Source organism: Plecotus auritus (genome assembly GCF_963455305.1).
Source record: "Plecotus auritus genome assembly, chromosome: 14".
Classification (NCBI taxonomy): Eukaryota; Metazoa; Chordata; class Mammalia; order Chiroptera; family Vespertilionidae; genus Plecotus; species Plecotus auritus.
Genome location: NC_137780.1, coordinates 8,642,206 through 8,660,138, shown reverse-complemented (window position 1 = coordinate 8,660,138; position 17,933 = coordinate 8,642,206). Strand labels below are relative to the sequence as shown.

Genomic DNA, 17,933 nt, shown 5'->3' with positions numbered 1-17,933 from the left:
CTACAGGTAGGAGTTAGGCATGAGATGAGAGGCTTAAGAGTCAGAACACTTACCTTTTTGTTAAATGCCCAAATTTTGTCCCATTCCATGTTCACAACTGAACGCGAGGAACCCTAGGAAAACAGTAATAAAATGACTTAAAGGATAAGAAGTAATTACAATATTTCCTTTAACTTTAGTTGTGCATGTTAGAAAAAATAAGCCCAATAATTGCTTGCAAGTTTATTTCCATTGGAATATAAACTTATTATGTACAAGCTAATTTGGTACCTTCAGTAGGTAGAGTCAACAGTCACATACTGCACTGGGTAAAAATACTCCAGCTGCCTTTGTCCAACCCTGGCTTAGGCGTTTAGGACATTCCCAGTTTCCCATTCTCAGAGTATAAACAGTACTAAACATACTCTTTTTAAAAAACATTCTGCCCTTGCATTATAAGGAACAAACAAGGAATAGAGAGAATAGAAATAGTAAAGACCAAGGAGGTATTAAGAGACACTTGAAAATTCAAGCAGACAATCTGGCAAAGGAACCATCACTCACCTGAGCAGCAATAAACTGTTTCAGTCCTTCAACTGTCATCCCTCTTCTCAGCACACCACGAACCGTGGGAAATCTGGGGTCATCCCTGGGAAACGGACATTTTTCAGTATCAGTGAGATTTTTTTAATGTGTAGATGCAGAGAGTACAAAATACCTTAACAAGTAATACTATATTCAGCTTGTTAAATATTTGGACTGAGAGGTGGTTGTAATAATGGGTAGATCACAACCCAGAGCCCACATGCACGGAAGAGGAAAGCTGCTCCCCAGTCAACTACTGGAAACAGTACAAGTACATCTGAAGGAAGACACAGGGTGACACCTTCAACTACAGAAATCCGGGCATTAAACAGTAGGTGCTTTTTACTTCACAAACATTCAAGGTCCCTGCTGTACATGTGACCAGGAGACCAGGTCTCTGAAAAACCAGACTCACAAGTACTTTGCTATGAAACGCTGAGATCTGCAGGAAATGTACCCCTATGTGCTTTTCATTCCCACACACCATGGCCCACACTGTGCTCTATGTTTGCGGCATTGAAACAAAGGGGAAGGCCCTAATCGGTGTGGCTCAGTGGACAGAGCATCGGCTTGCGGACTGAAAGGTCCCGGGTTCGATTCCGGTCAAGGGCATGTACCTTGGTTGCGGGGCACATCCCCAGTGGGGGATGTGCAGGAGGCAGCTGATCGATGTTTCTCTCTCATCGATGTTTCTAACTCTCTATCCCTCTCCCTTCCGCTCTGTAAAAAATAAAATATATTTAAAAAAGAAAAAAAAACACAACAAAGGGGAAGGGGGACCTGATGCACTGGAGCAAACAAAGTGAAGGACAGAAACCCTACAGGCCTCACATTCCACCTCCTCCCAGCCCTCCCAGCCCGCACAGCAGTTAAAAAGTCGCTGAGATGCCATGCCCTGGCTTCCCCTCCATTCAAGGCAACAGTAAACATACCATCCATCCACCAGTCCTTCGTTTACAAACCAGGTGAGTTTTCTCTTGGACAGCACTGTGTTGTTGAGATTTAGCCGACTATATTCCCAAATGTACGGTTTTCTTATGCCTAAGGCTTCAATAATCCAATAGAACTGCTCATCACGGTCATGGTATTCTGTTGTTCTCAGAGCATGTGTAACCCCTTCAATGCTGTCCACTATAGGGCAGGCAAAATCGTATGTGGGATAAACACTAGGGAAAAAGGGAATATTTAACAAATCAATAAGAAGCATTTTAGCCTTTCTGTCTTAGATTAGGCATTATAAGCAGCAATACTAATTTAAAACATAGTCTTTACAAGTTAGGAAGTTCTTAAAACCCAACATGTTTTATGACTATTAATAATCAAAGTATGTCAAAATAAGATTAGATTTTGAAAATAATGAATTGGTTACCCACTCAATATTCAAACAAAAAAGCAAATTTGCAATTTAATAGACAATCAGGTATTGGCACAGCCAACTGTACAACCATATTTCTGTAATGACCAATGTACATCATGGTAGGAAGCAAGACACAATCATTTGGAGGGAATTTAGCTTTTCAATATCTTATTAATCTCACACTCAAGTAAACTAAATTACTTTTGTAATAACTGCATTCAAGAAGAGATGAGGGGAAAAAATTAGGTAAATTAAAATTCAATTTAAGATTGAATACACCTAATATAAATTTCTGCCCAAAAAAATGTACACAGCACATAAGCAGTTTTAATTTGAATTTTAAAAAACGTATTACTGCGTTATGGCTCCTAATTTTTAAGATACAGCTTATTGAAGATGCTCCTGCATTAGGTTTCACAATTATTTGATACTGAAAATGTGGATGCAAATTCACTTTTCCAAGTGTGTTCCAAGCATCTGCTTAGTAAACAAGGAGCTACACATCAATACCACCCAAGTTTACTTAAAGTCACACTAACTAAGCAGGTAATCATTGTATTCAACAATCTCTTCAAGTTATAAGTCAGTATGAGTATGCAGTAGGCTTCTTCAAAGTATAAGAAAACTTATTCTATGATTACTTTATGAAGTAAACTAATGAAGGAGGAACCTTTGAAAGAAAAAATTCTATTAACCTGAAAACACACACAGAAAACTAATAGAAACTAAAAACACATGATCCTTTCTTTTACTGTTCCTATTTCTGTAAATTTTCAATTCTATCACATTTATGAATGAATTTATGCCTAGCAGAATTGAAGTTTAAACTAAGAAGACAAGTATCTTCATCTAAAGATAAATAAAATAAAGGTATCACAGGATAGCTAACCAATACATTACAAAGCAACTGCAGGCAGCCTCGAGGACTGATACCAGGCATCTTGGAAATAATGTGGAACCTTAACTGGTAAGTGTTTGCTGAGAGGCTGCCTGCTTTACACAAGCCCCGTTCATCCACGATGAACAAAAACGAGGAATCATCACTATTCTCTTCTCTATCGACTCCGAGTTTACAGAGAGCATCAGAGCAGAGCCTGGCAGGCGATCACCTTACTTGTATCGACTTCCAGTCCTCGGGTGAGGCTGAATTTTGCAGCGGTACAGTGTCGGGTCCCTCATGCACCCATTGTTACTGTTCATGTCAATTTTTGCTCGCAAACAACAGGACTGGCCAAACGGGCTCCCTTTTTTCATTTCTTCCCACATTTGCAGATTCTTCTCAACAGCTATAAAGTGAGAGTTATATTAGTTTATCTAGCATATTACTAATCGAATTGAATTCAAATTTAAGAGTCCTATAATTTTATGTAAGTGTTCATGCTCTGGTTTTATATTATCAGCAATTTAAAAGTACGATAATAGTTTTAATATCTGGTACCAAGAGTAAATGCACTGTTTTTGTTTTGTTTTTTTTATGCAGAAGTTTCAAAAAACACTTAGAAAATGCCCTCTATAAACATCTTTTAGAAGAAGTCACTACATTGATGAAGACTAAGACAAACATGAGGCCTGGAGGTTTCCCTCATCCGCATTTCCCATTTCCCATCATGACCCAACAGGCCGGGCCCCCTCCAATTAACCCTGTGCCTTTGAAGTGGAAGCACTGTTCCGTTGCCACCTATTGCCCAGGGAGAGCCCGGTCTGGCCCGGTCCATGGGGCCCATCTGGAGAACAGGCTTGGGCTGAGAGCCTGAGCCTGGGGACTCCCTGAAAATCCCTCTCATTCCAGTGGGAAGCAGGACACCCTTGGATCTGAGAAAATGAGATGATAGAAAACAGATAGCGATACCAGTTTAATCCTAGAAAAAGAATGCTACATCCCAAGTGACTATGGTCTGACCTATGTCAGAATATGGAAACCTTCTGGATAAAAAAGACCCATTAAACAATGATTCTCTGGGGAAACTACTGAAATACGGTGGACACGTGACCTGCTCCCAAAGGATCAAGTTAGGTCTAAAAGTCCAGGTGGAAACTGAGAAAAGCTTAAAAAGAAAAAAGACTTCTATAGCCTTTTGATAAAAGAACTCTATAACTATTTGACTTCACTTCCCAAATGTGATATTCAAGATTTAACTATAATAGTGTGGAAGTTCTGGCAATATAATTATAGAATGAATATAGGCCAATTCTGAAGCCCGAGGACAAGTAGTAAGAAAGATGTGCCTTTTTGTCAAGTGCAACACCAAGATTATACATTATGTTCACATTTGCCCACATGCTGAAAGGAAGGTTTAAGGCATGAGTAATATTATCACCAAACACTTTACAAAGGCTAAGCATTTCAACTGAGGAAAATACAGAAATGCCACGGAAGGACTCACTCAAATAGAATGAATGAAGTGCACAAGGCTGCACGTAGTATGTGAGATGCAAAGGGCACGCGTACCTCACGCGCAGTTGTGATGCTTCCAAAATAACAAGATAAAGATGACAGAGAAAGAAAGAAGATGGGTGAGAGATGAACTAATGCATGAGTCATGTTCCCCAATGTGTTTCAAACCAGCGTCTTCCACAGACAAGAAACCACGTTCTACTAAAGGCGCAAAGCACAAGAACATGAATAAAACATAACACAATGACTATGCCTTACAGTTGTTTCTGTGTTTGGATTCTGTCCTCTGCTCTCGTTCCGCTTTCATCTGCTCAGCAGGAGTATCATCTGCATAAGCCTTCCCTTCCCGAATCAGCTTCTCGGCGTATTTCATTATGGTTTCAAAATGATCCGAGGTGTACGTAAACTGGTCTGGTTCGATATGCAACATCGCAACATCTTCCAGGATAACCTGCAACAGGAACCCAAAATCACCATCACTTTATCTTGCACATTTTCTTGTGTCTTTTCCTTCCTTGATACTGTATTTGGGCAAAATGTAATAACACACCATCAGTCTTATTTAGCCTGAAAACGGTTGTGGAAGTTGTATTAGATCGGAAAAGAAAAAGAGAGAGACTCATTCTACTAACTTCTGAACGGTCAGCTGAGAAAGTGGCCTCCTGATGGAGCTTTCCATTTACTCTGGAAAAGCTGGTTATTACAAAAAGCCGTTCTGACAATTACGTGCCCTCTCTGCACACCTTGCAGTGCTTCTGGATAAAAGCGACATGAGAGGTGAGGAGACCTTCCCATTCCCCGATACACAGGCGGTGTTTCAGCCATAAACTTAAAATTATATGACAGAAAGGAAACCTGCCTCTAGTTACCCATTCATTTAAGAAATTGGTACTTATAGGAAAATGGAGTACTTAGGTAAATTCTACAACAATCGAGGAAGAACAAATAAATTGAAGGCTTTGGTATCGGAGCTCAGGTCTTAGGTCTGAGACAGAATACAAAGGTGAAGGAAAAAAGCGTCTATGAGAACAAACTTAATTTAGTGTCAGGAATTAAGTTTCTATTTAACTCACGTACCATGAAGGTATCAGGTCACGGGCTAATGTGAAATTAACTTTTCTGACAAAGGGTTATCACTACACCTTTAATTACCTTCTCAAAATCTTCCTTTTCTTTTTCAGGATTTGTGTCATCGAATCTCATGATCAGTTTCCCTTTAAAGTTAACCTGGTAGTGCTGGTTGAGAAGAGCAGCTTTGGCATGCCCAATGTGTAAGTAACTAAAACAAAAACATTTCACAGAGACACTCATTAACACGTCTTGACTGAAGACTTACACTTAACCTTTCTGAGGAGATGAGAACTAAACAAAACTGCTTCTAGCTGGTATTCCAGCCGCATTTTCTTTTCGAACACAAAGCACGGGGATAGGAACTCTGACCTTGACAGGAAGAAAAACAGACTACCACAGTTACCTTAAGAAATCATCTCATATGTGAAATCTCACCAAGTTATTTACAAAAGGACTCTCACTAAGGGTCTCGTCCAGTAGTAAGGTCTCACTCCGTAAACCACAGTCTATGCAAACACTGCTCCTAAGGGCAGCTGACAATTATAAGATATAAATAAATAGAGGCAATGTTGATAATGGCACACACATCAACACCCTCCTCTATCAGTGAAGTGAGTGAAAAGAAATACCTCCGCTATTGCTGTTGAAAACATAATTTATCTGCCAGCAAACAAGGCATGGAGCATGGAAGTTTAATGGGCTCTCACTCCTTTTTACTAGTTTCAATTGATAAAGGTAGCTGCAGTCACATTGTTCTACAGTCACCTAATGTCACACACACCTCTGATCTTGGTTAATATCAACAAGGAAGAAAAAAATACAGCAACCTGTATGTTCCTATATCATTTTTAAAATCAACCCCTTTTAGAAATTCGTATGACATTCTAGATCAATGATTCCATTTTAAGAGTTTATATGTACAGGTTAAGATAGACCAGTACAATGCAATACATTTAGGGTTATTCAAAACTTCCTGCATAAAAAAGGGCTGTAAACGGTATCCCAGATGATATTCTAGAACAGAAAAAGAACACTAGGAAAAAACTGATAAAATTAAAAGAAGATACGGAGTTTAGACGATAATAATGTATCAATAATGGCTCATTAGTTGTGGCAAAGGGACAACAGTGATGTGAGGCATTAACATTAGGGGAAAACCAGGTGCAGGGTGTATGGGAACTTTTTGTACTTTTTTGGCAACATTCCTGTAAATTTAGAACTATTCTAAAATAAAAAATTCATTAAAAATAAAATAGAGAACCGAGTTTCAAGAAACAAACAGAAATACTGTGTTCAGTTTCCACTGAAAGCATTAAACCCATAACATGTTACCCCCCATTGTTAAGGAAAAAAAGATTAATAATCACTGACTACTTGCTTCTGGCAGTTAATTTGTTAGGCATTACACACAGGGATTAATTTAGGAGAAGTGACAAAATCAAACCATAATCTTAAACTTTAAGATATTTCTGACTCTGAAATAATGTGTGCAGTTCTAACAATTCAAACCTCAAGAAAGCTAACAGGACTGTAAAACATTCATTCCCAAGAGACAACCTGTATTAGAATAGCTGAAGAAAATACGATTCATGTTGTGCTAGTACTGATGCTGGACTGGGCTCCTGCCACACATGACAGACACAGGCATGTAATTTTAAGTCATATGGACTCTAGAGCCAGACAGTATAGGTTTGAGCTGGCAAGTTACTAAAACGTCCTATGAATCAGCCTCGGAAAGCATGTGTAAAATGGAGATACCAGCAGTGCCTTTCTCACAGGCTTATTAGGATTAAATAAGTTACTGTATGTAAAGTGCTCAGTAGCATTTACACAAGATAGGTATATATCATGTCTGCTAAGAATAAGAATAAAGGATGAGAGTCAAGCCTTCTGGCCTTTCATGCAAGACCAAAAAGTGATTAAAAAATAATTAAAGAATTCTTTAGCAATATAAGAAAATATGATAAAAAATATGGAAAACCTGAACATTGATTTATATTCCCAAATCCCAAAACTGTATTCAGATAAAACCATGCTCTGACACTGACATAATTTAGAACAAATGAGGAACTCGTTACCTCAAGTGACAGAAAATATAAAAAGATTCAAAAAGGACAAATGTTCAAATGGCATCGCTATAAACATAGCAGTAGTTGTTATCAAATCACAGAAGTCAGGACCCAACAGGACAGCCATGACCCCTCACCCCAGGGACACAGGAGCAAAAAACGGGGCAGGCTCCGTGGGAATTCAACCATGTAAGATAGGTAATGATGACTGATTCCACCCATTTGACTACCAATCAATCACTTAATGAGTTAGTCTGTGAATTTTCCAGAATCATTATTTCTCTTTCATCTCCTCTACCCACCCATTATTTCACCACCTAAATCAGCAAACTTAGAAAAGCAGACAGAAAATGGGGAATTCTAAAACTGGCTTTGCTATTAATGGCGCTTATGAAATAGTTTGTGAAGAACTATCAAGAATAGATGGCTAGCCCTAACTGGTTTGGCTCAGTGGATAGAGCGTTGGCCTGTGGACTGAAGGGTCCCGGGTTCGATTCCAGTCAAGGGCATGTACCTTGGTTGCGGGCACATTCCCAGTGGGGGGTGTGCAGGAGGCGGCTGATCGGTGTCTCTCTCTCACCGATGTTTCTAACTATCCCTCTCCCTTCCTCTCTGTAAAAAAATCAATTAAAAAAAAAAAAGAATAGATGGCTAAAAAACTGTGTATCTGCCACTTTCTATTGTCTACACATCCCATTCACCACAGATGGGGAAGAATTTGGCTATACAATACAAAACCTGAAATAAAATTCTTTGGGGAAAAATAATCATCTCATTTATAAAATGTGTATAATACCTTCCTAATGTCTAAGCTCCGTGGCTAACTGCTTTAACAAGAGGCATTAAATCGTATTAGTATCAGTGAAGGGCTCCGTTACAAAGCTTGTTCCTGTGTTCCAAGAGGCTGGCAGGTGTGTGAAAGCCAAGACTTGGGGATCTGGGCTAGGCCCGAAGCAGCTCCAGGCTGCTGACCGCCAGCCACAATAGTCTTTTTCCCAACAAGCTAGCAACCTCTTATTATTGTCTGTGGGCGCCAAGAGTGAAAAGGAGGGGGAAACCTGTTAATAATTTTTAGGACCCCCCTTCCTTTATTTGGGGAAAAAGTAACTGAAAAGAATTGTACCATAACTTCTACTACTAATGACACAAATATAAGTCCTTATTAAATGAAAACCTAAAAATCTCAAAATGTAAGTAAAACTTAAGCCTTTGTACTTATGGAGATTTTTCTATCATAATTAAAATTCTGTCTGGGGTAAAACACAAACACTGTTTCTCTCCTGGAATTAATAAACTTAAAACTATAAATTTAATACATTAACTGTCAATAATTTTAAAAGGATTAAAATATTTAAAATTTTAACTCCCACAGTTAAAATCTTTTCGTCTATATAACCTATTCATATTAAAAATATTGTAGAACTATCTAAAGATTTTCCACCATTATAATTTTAAGTTTTGTTTTCTTACCCACTAGCCTCTGGAGGAAATCTGACAGTAACCTTTCCCATCTCAGCACCTGGAAGCTCAACAAACTTCCCAACATCTGGCTTTTTCTGAGGTGCCTAAAACAAACAACAAGATGGTTATATGGTTAAATGTTGAGGAATATATTAATTCAACAAATACTGCCCCCCCGCCCCCGAAATGACAAGAAGGCTCTGCAGAAGCCCAGCACTCGATGGTCTCTGGTTCAAAAACCAAAGAGGAGATTTGGGAGGAAGAAAAGATGGTATAGCTAAAAGTAACTTGGAGTTTGAAATTCCTGAGGGACACACGCTAGATGATCATCATCATTTACACCTAGAATTATGTAGATGATGGCTGTATGCAGTTAACCAGCTGCGGAGGCAAGCCAAGACTTACAATGGCAGATTCGTCCAAGAAGACCTTTTTTATTCATGAAAAGGAAATGAACTATGACTAGGAAGAACTTTCTGTTCCGATCTGGGGTCTCTGACAGCATTGTACAAGTGAAACTGGCTTACCCCTTTAGCTTTGGTGGCTGAGACATTCCACTTGGTACCCACGGACTGGAAGGCCTGCTGGGCTCCCAGAAAGCCAAACCAGCGCTTTACATGAACCGGAGCACTGTTCTGCTGCAGCTGCTCCTGCCAGGCCACATTTCCTGTTAGCAAACATAATTTTAACATCACTCAGGAAGTCTGCAACTTCAAAAGCAAAGCTCTAGCCGGGGTTAATTTAGGGAAAGGAGATGGCTCAGAGCTGTGCTTCTATAATGAATGAAATCAGGGTAGACACTGAATTGTTTTCCAAAACCTTAATATACTTTACAGAATTCACAGAAGTTAATTAAAAATATTTTTTTCAGGCCCTGACTAGTTTTGCTTGGTGGTTAGAGCATCAGCCCATGGAATGAAGGGTCAGGTGTTCGATTCTGGTCAAGGTCATGAACTGTCCGTGCATGTGCGGGAGGCAATGTCTGTCTCTCTCTCCTCCCCCCACTTTGCTAACAGAAAAATGTTTTCAATTCAAGTCACTGAAATCAATAGTAAATCGTGCCCTCACCACTGCCTCACACCCACTGTAAGGCCATTGCTACATTTCATCATTAAGGAAAAGCTTTAAGGAAGTCAACTAGAGATCAAAATAAAAATTAAGATCAAGAAGCAGCTCATTCCTTCAGATATAATATTAAAACAGGTACTGAAAGAAATTTGTTTAACTTTAACATCACAAAGTTATATCCTTAAGATATCTTTCTTTCATAAACATTAAGTCAAAAATCAATATATACAAAAATGTCATGACAAACCTATAGATGAAAAGGTCTAACTAGAAAAGGCCTTCAGTTTATGTTGGTTATTGTAACAACAATTTAATTTGGAGAAAAGTTTAAGCCACAAAAATGAATAGAAAATATTTTTAAAACCCCACATAACCCAAATTTAAAGAATAATAAAATGCCGTGGCATTATTTCCTTCAGGTTTGTTTTTACAGGAAGTAAATTAACAAAATTCAGATCCCCTTTGTACTGCTCCTCAATCCTACATGCTTACCTATTGCAAACTAGTCACAGAAGACGGAGGCAGTGACCTCGGAGAGGGACAGCTCCAGCTCACCCCCTCACTCACACTCCTACTGAGCAACCAGACAACAGTGCTTGGAGTACAGTAATGGCCGAGACAGGAGAGGCCTAACGTAAATGGGATGAGGCATCTTTAGCAGGAACAAGGCCAACTCCAAAGGCAAGAGGGGATCTGAGGTAGTGAGAGAGATGACCCCCAGGGGCACGGACATGGAACTCCGGTAACTGGACAGGGATGAAATAGCTGGGGTGGTCATTTCTTTGTAAGAAAATCCTAAGTGTCTGCCGATAGACAGATAAATGGATGTTTATTCAGATACAGAGAAGCATGTGTACTTCTTATCCAGCAAAACATTAAATAATTAAAACACAACATTCAAGAAGAATTATTGATACCTTTCAGGGTGGCCCAAACACATAAATCAGCTAAGCTCAAGGCGTTTCCAACCAAGTATGTCCTCAGAGACAGGCAATGATTGAGCTCATTGATGGCAGAAGGGAACAAATTACATGAAGACAATTTTGTGGCACTAAACTCCAACCAGTGATCAATCTGTGAACATAAAAGAAATGCATCCTGGAATTTAGATTTTAATAAAAACGAACAAACAACCTCAGTTAGAACCATGCCTTACTTTTAAGTGATAGAATTTACCATTACGTGGATTTAGTTCTAATTGCATGGGATCTAAACTGGCGTTTACAAACACGTTTTGTGGTTATTTTTCTATGCTATTTTTTCTGCAGGACATTAAGGGGCACTTTCAGGGAAGAAAAAGAAAAAGATAGGAGAACTGGCAGCAGGAAAGAAGAACCAACTGATTGAACCAATAGGTGGTAGCTAGATGAAACAGACTCATCCACTTGCAGGGTTTAAAAGTAAACACTTGGAAACTATTCTTTGTATTCTGAATTTTATAAGAATTAGAAAAGTTAGAGCTGAATACTAACAGAAAAAAAAAAAAAGGCATTGCTGTAATTAATAAGGTATATACTTAGAAAGGAAAATGGGGTCCAACCTAGGTGTGTGACCGTGGGAAAACTCTACTTGAACTTTCCTAGGCCTGTTGCCTCATCTGTAAAGTAAGGGAATTGCATAAAATGATCGCCATGGTCACACCCAGCTACGAAATTCTAGGAATCTAGGAAGAGGAAGAAAGCACTCAATGACCCAACTATGGGATTAAACGTTCCAAGTTAGGAGCTAAGTTTTTTTCTGAAAATAAAAATGGGCTCAGAATTCCTTAACTTGGTCTATAACTAACACTCTGTCAATATCCTTAAACAGAAGGACAGCACATAAGCCAACGGTAAAATGAAGTTCTCAAAAGAGCAAAAGCATAAATCAAAACCAATCACACGCGGAAAGGGTTCATTCCGCACCTCGGTGTGTTCCATCAGGTTAGAGCCGTAGAGCCTGGCCGTCATTGCCACTCTAGCCAAGTAGCGAAGAATGGAACTGGTGTCCGTGAAGACCACGTTTCTAGAACGTAAGCGTGAGACAAAGTATTACTGGCTCTAGCACATTAGTAAGACTCATGAGACTTATGAAGAAACATAAAGATAGAAATCTCCTATTTACCAGGTATTTTCTACTACAGCCAAAAAACGTAATTTGTTCTTTACTCTGTTTCTGTCAAATTCCAATTTGTTCTGAAATGTTCAGCTGAATCGAACAACTGACTCCAGAGTAGACTATCTATATGATGCAACCTCCTCCTATTAGTTTCTGTATGTTTATCCAGTGGTACAAATATGAAAATATAATTGGAATATTGAGAATAACTGGTTTGCATAAATCAAAGCAACAAAGCCAAGGATATATTCTCAGAGAGAAGCTAGTTTGATCAGGTAAAGATAGAAGATCAAACCCCATCAAAATTGTTTTTTAAGAAGTATTTTAAAAGATTCAAAACCATAAAGAAAAAAAGATGAGAAGAGACAATAAAATAATTCTTACTAAATTTATATCCTATTACCACTGACTTTAAATTTTTACAATTTCCCACCAGAGTAAATTATAATGGAATTTTAAATCCTTATATATACTTTCAACAATGATTTTTTTTAAATAAAAAAATAAAATCCATATATATATATATATTTGTACAGTTTTACTTTCTTTCAAACAGATTACAAATATAAGTCTCTAAACAGAGTTCTTTTAGAATGAAGAAAAGCATTCTTTCTAGGGACTATCTACCAATTAGCAAGTAAAACAACCCTACAATATTTAATCCTGAATGTTTTTTAAATGCTGTTGAGTACTGAAAACAAAGATATAAAAGCACTTACTCAGACACACGAAGAATATTCTCTTTCCCTTCTTCCACAAAAATGCTGACGTTGTCTTTCACATGTTCTACTGCCAGCAAAGCACCTAAAAATAAGATGGAAAGATTTCTCTTCATAAATACTGTAGTATTTAAAACCTGAATCATAAAGCAAGTCATCAAAGATGACTTAACACACCCATATTAAGTCTTGCAAAGGGTAATCTTTTTTCCTAGGAGTCTATAAACAGAAAGTACTAATCTTCTGGTTTTGGAGAAAAAAACGAATCAGAAACCATTCCCTGGCACAGTCCAACTGCTTTCGAAGATGCTCAGCTTCCAGTTAGGGACTCTGCAATTAATCTTTCCCTCCTTCAGGAGGCAAGAAAAAATTGGAATAGTGCTTTATAGAAAAGCTATTGTTAATAGTATTTGAGTGATTACTATATGGTAGGCAGTGCTAAATGTTTTACAGACTTTAAAATTTTTAATCTTTGTAGTAACCTTAAGAGATAGACACCTTTATCTCCATTTTACAGGAGAGGAAACTGAGGCTTGGAGGAGTTCTAGCCCACACTCCTTGGCTAAATATGTGGCTGTTGGTATGTGAATGCAGGTCTAAAGCAGTCCAGAATTCAAAGTCTAAAACACGGTGTCATCTGCCTCTCAACACATATGGAAGTTTACTAAATTGATTCATTAATCCTTTGTCCCTTGGTTCTGGCAACCAACCCCATGTGGAAGATAGCATTCCTCCTTCCTCAAGGAAACTGGGGGCAGCCAAACAAGGGACTTGCCATGCTCCCGCCACTAGCAAGTGGCGGCCAGGGTTGGACTCAGGTCTCCAGGAACCAATGTTTTTGCTCTCAACCGTGAGACCAGCTCGGGAATCAAACCCATTTCTTTCAGAGTGCATTGATCTGTGTGAGGTTAGCCCATAATTACTGGAAACAATATGCTAAAACAATAGCATTTAAAAAAAAAAGAATGTTTAAAATGGCTTTTCAATTGTGGTTTTTATTACAGTCCACTCAGACCACCACCAAAGTTGAAAATGTAATGCATACTTCGTTAGCCCTTTGTGGCCAACTGTATCCAAAGATCTGGCCCAGCTGGCATGACTCAATGGTTGAGCGTGGACCTAGGAACCAGGAGGTCACAGTTAGGTTCCAGGTCAGGGCATATGCAGGCTCATCCCAGTGGGAGATGTGCAGGAGGCAGCCGATCAGTGATTCTCATCATTGATGTTTCTATCTCTCTCTCTCTCCCTCTCTGAAATCAATAATATATATATATAAATTTAAAAAAAAAGAATCTGGTCTTCTTAAACATTAGCAAAGCGCCCATGTGTCTATACTATCTATAGGCATTAACAAATACGAGATCAAAAAACTAAATTATTTTGTGCAACTTTCCCAAAGTAATAAAAAAAAAAGCAGAAATTCTAAGCTCTCTCCACAAAAATGCAATTCCAAACTGAACTTAAGTCATATCAGGAAGATGACAGCTCCTGATTTCCTCCATCTACAGGGCGAGGAGCCAAGCAACCCCGCCAGCCCGCAGGGTGCTGGGGTGCTCCAGTCATGACCCCGGCACCTCCAATTAAAAAATAAATACAACCTCCGTCGAAACTGTAAATGCTGCTGTGATCGTCTGCCCCGCTCCCTTTGAACCCAACGAAAAGGAAAGAAAAGTCAAAGCCAGTGGATTGCAGAGCTTTTCTGGAGGAAGCGAGGAAAGGAGAGATGATAGAGAGACTCCTGGGGGGAAAGTCTGAAAGGCGGGGGGAGGTAATGGGGTTTGAAGTTTTGAAATGTTATTCCTACGAGCAGCTCTCGGTTCTCCAGGGAAAACCACTTCAAAGAGGGAGGGAAGTCGACTGGAAGTGGTCCCTCGGACTGAGAGAAGGTCCCGGGCTGAGCCCAGCGTCGCCCTGCCGTCGCGGCTCGCCCCGCGCCTCCCTCCGCGCCCGAGAAAACTGGCTTCAGGAGCAGATCCACCCGCCGAGGCAGAGGCGATGGGCGCGGAGCCGACTCTGAGTTCAGGGGTGTGGGGGCGGGGAGGGGGGGCCGGAGGGGAGGAGGCCTGGCCTCCGGGACCGGGACCGGGATAGCCACTGCGCAGCCAGGCGCGGCGACCTTCCCGCCCCGCACCCTCCCCGGCTGATGCAACCCGCCCGGCCCGGGCCTCGGGCCCTTACCCAGAGGAGGGTCCCCTGAATTCACGGTCAGACACAGCGTCGCCATCGCCGTGGGTCTGCGGGTCCACCTGTTACTGCGCCTGCCTGGCTGCCGAATCCACTCAAGACGCACGGCGACAGGGAGAAGCCGCAAGGTGTGCGCACGCCGGACGCAGCCGCAGTTCTCGCCCCGCCCCTGCGCCCCGGCCGCCGCGTCTTGGCGCACACTGCTTACGTCATCGCCGAGCGCTCTCTGCGTCCCACGACCCGTCCCCTCCCCTCGCCCCGCCCCCCGCATCTAGGGACCAGGGCCTACGTGGCCTTCCTGGTTGCCATGGGAAAGACGCTGCAGCCACGGCATTTACGACACTCCGTAAAGCAAGGAAAGCAGGTGGCGAGGCCAAGTTCACGTGAAGTACAATGTGAAATAAACAAATGGTGTTGTTTGTTGCCCTGAGTGTTAGGAGCAAAAGTAGAATATTGGGGACTAGTTATGGTTATGGGAAATATTAATCATGCTCTGTTACCATGATTGCCTGTGCTCGTTAAAGAAAGGGCATTCTTAACCTGGCTGGGAGTTTTATGCTCCTGGGACCAGGGAGTCACCTTGAACCTAGGAGTCAACCTTGGACCTGGGAGTTAACCTTGGAATGTGGTCCATTCTCATTCAAGAACTGCCTATTATCATGGAAAGATTAACACCTTGTTGCCCAAACAATAGAGTCCCACCTCAGCCTGCATTGCCTCCCTCTTCATGCCTGTAGTCCCTACTTCCCCGTGTAATCTTTGTCCTACTCTATACAAGCAGCTGGCTTATGGGGGACTGCTGCAGAGCAGATTTCTGTGGGTGACCTGCTGCTTTCCCATGCTGCCGGCATTATTGGAATAAACGCTCAGATATGATTCAACCCTGTCTCTGCTGAATTGGCTCAAGTAGTGAGAGGCAGCCCGTACCCACTGTGAGTATGTAAACACGGAACAAGTCCTGGGCGCACACACCAAGCCCACAGCTATGGTGACACTGTGCATGTGGAAACTGATCTCGTGTTTCCTCCATTTTTTTGTTCAAAAGGAGAATGCATTTTCAATAGTTCTTTTTGTACTTGAAAGTAATAGTTATAAAGAAAGGATTTATCGGACTGGGTGAAAAAGGTGAGAGATACAGACTTATAGTTACAAAATAGTTCATGGGGATTAAAGTACAGCATAGGGAATATAGTCAATAATATGGTAATCATTATGTATGGTGCCAGTTTGATACTGGAAATATCAGGAGGATTGTCTAACTACTTTGCTGTATACCTGAAACTAACACAAAATTATAATAAATGTAATCTATAATTGAAAAATTAAAAAAAATCAAAGAAAGGATTTATTGATAAAAGGCATTACTACTAAGAGCCCCTGTCCCCATTTGTCTTGGCGTTGTTTGCCTGAACTGCGCTAGCCTTTCAGAGGGTCATCTGTTTCCTGCTCTTAAGTCCTCAGTAACGAGTGTGTGTGTGTGTGTGTGTGTGTGTGTGTGTGTGTGTGACCACACACACTTCAGGGGCTGGTAGTCAAGCTCAAGGGGCTGAGGATTGATTGCAAAAATCATCTCAACCTCATCACCACCCCCACTTTCTCGTAACCTCCTAAAGACACCCCTGTTTTTACTATAGTGCTGCTTAACTATGGGACTTAATGCAGCTATAGAGGAGTTATTTGTATCTGTCCCAACCCACCATCGAAGGTGGCTGCCTCTTTATAGCCAGCCCCTAGAGTAGATAAAGTGCTTGCATCAGAGTAAGACTCCCCCCCAACCCCTTACGTTCCTATCAGAATCTCTAGGGATGGGATCCATAATCTCATTTTATTCTCTAGGTCATTCTGTGCACACGAAACTTCATCTTCCTACCTCCCTTTGTGCTGAGGAACTTAATGCTGCCCAAGACAGGACCCGCTGTTTCTAAATACCTATTACTATGCACCTAGGAATGCTTTTCTGTACCTCTGTCCACTTTCCTCTCAGGCTCTCCAGAACAGGTCTGGAGCTCCCACCTGACCCTATCATATGTCAAAGGCTGTCCTGTCTCCCATGCTTTTGCTCCCTAGGTCAGATGTCTCCAGTCCATTCAACAATCCTTCAAATGAGAGTTTTAATCTATTCCAGCTGCCCTTTTCCAAATACACTCCTGTTAGTCGATGTGCCTTTTAAAATGTGATACTCATAGCTAAGCAAAATGTTCTGGGTGTGGTGTGATGAGGGCTGAGTGCTGGCAGAAGCACACTCTTAATGTTGCCCATTACAATGCCATTAAGGCACCACATTCGCTCTTTCCAGCTTTAGTAAAGTGTCCACTCACATCAAGATTATAAACAACAAATCCCGAGTTCCCCATTCTCCAGTTATCTAATGTAAGACATTGCATGTATTCATTTACCCTTGTCTCGGTCCATACAGGATTTAATGGAACTAATTTTCTCATTTTAAATATCATTGCTAAATTTTAACCTTTGAGATCATTTATTTCCACCTCTATCACTCAGTGCATCCAAGTCATCTATCATTGTTGATTTTTGAGAGAATGGAATCAAGAAAATGGATGTCATCAATAAAAAATGACTTGTAGAAAGCGTGCCAAAAGAAGAATTAGTTCAGAGCTGTGGTACACAAATAGAAACCTGCTTTCAGGAAAGCAAGACATAGCAGTAAGAGTGCTAGTGATAGAGACCTTGTTGGATGCTTTTATTAATTACTTCCAAGAGTTCTGTGAGGTTGCATTTTCTGGATAAATTTTTCCTTCTATCCAACACATTTTTAAAAATATATTTTTATTGATTTCAGAGAGGGAGAGGGATAGGAACATCAATGATGAGAGAGAATCGTTGATCAGCTACCTCCTGGATGCCCCCTACTGGGGACTGAGCCAAAAACTTAAGACATGGTTCATTGGTGGATGCTCAACCACTGAGCCACCCTGGCTGGATTCTAT

General features: G+C 40.6%; 1 protein-coding gene across 4 annotated transcripts in view; it reads right to left on the bottom strand.

Annotated features, from left to right (window-relative positions):
- Positions 1 to 15,166, bottom strand: part of EPRS1 (glutamyl-prolyl-tRNA synthetase 1) — a 43,867-nt gene extending 28,701 nt beyond the window's left edge. For 2 of the 4 annotated variants that reach the window (XM_080651284.1, XM_080651285.1), the window contains exons 1-12: positions 14,980 to 15,166; positions 12,802 to 12,886; positions 11,890 to 11,989; positions 10,903 to 11,059; positions 9,445 to 9,584; positions 8,927 to 9,021; positions 5,469 to 5,595; positions 4,575 to 4,767; positions 3,036 to 3,207; positions 1,497 to 1,730; positions 544 to 628; positions 54 to 113 (exon numbers count right to left, since the gene is read on the bottom strand). In XM_080651284.1, the coding sequence (XP_080507410.1) occupies positions 54 to 113; positions 544 to 628; positions 1,497 to 1,730; positions 3,036 to 3,207; positions 4,575 to 4,767; positions 5,469 to 5,595; positions 8,927 to 9,021; positions 9,445 to 9,584; positions 10,903 to 11,059; positions 11,890 to 11,989; positions 12,802 to 12,886; positions 14,980 to 15,025 (1,494 nt within the window). In that variant the 5' untranslated portion in view covers positions 15,026 to 15,166. The remainder of the gene's footprint in view (positions 1 to 53; positions 114 to 543; positions 629 to 1,496; positions 1,731 to 3,035; positions 3,208 to 4,574; positions 4,768 to 5,468; positions 5,596 to 8,926; positions 9,022 to 9,444; positions 9,585 to 10,902; positions 11,060 to 11,889; positions 11,990 to 12,801; positions 12,887 to 14,979) is intronic. The other 2 variants (XM_080651287.1, XM_080651286.1) reach the window with 2 other exon arrangements.
- Positions 15,167 to 17,933: the final 2,767 nt, after the last annotated feature.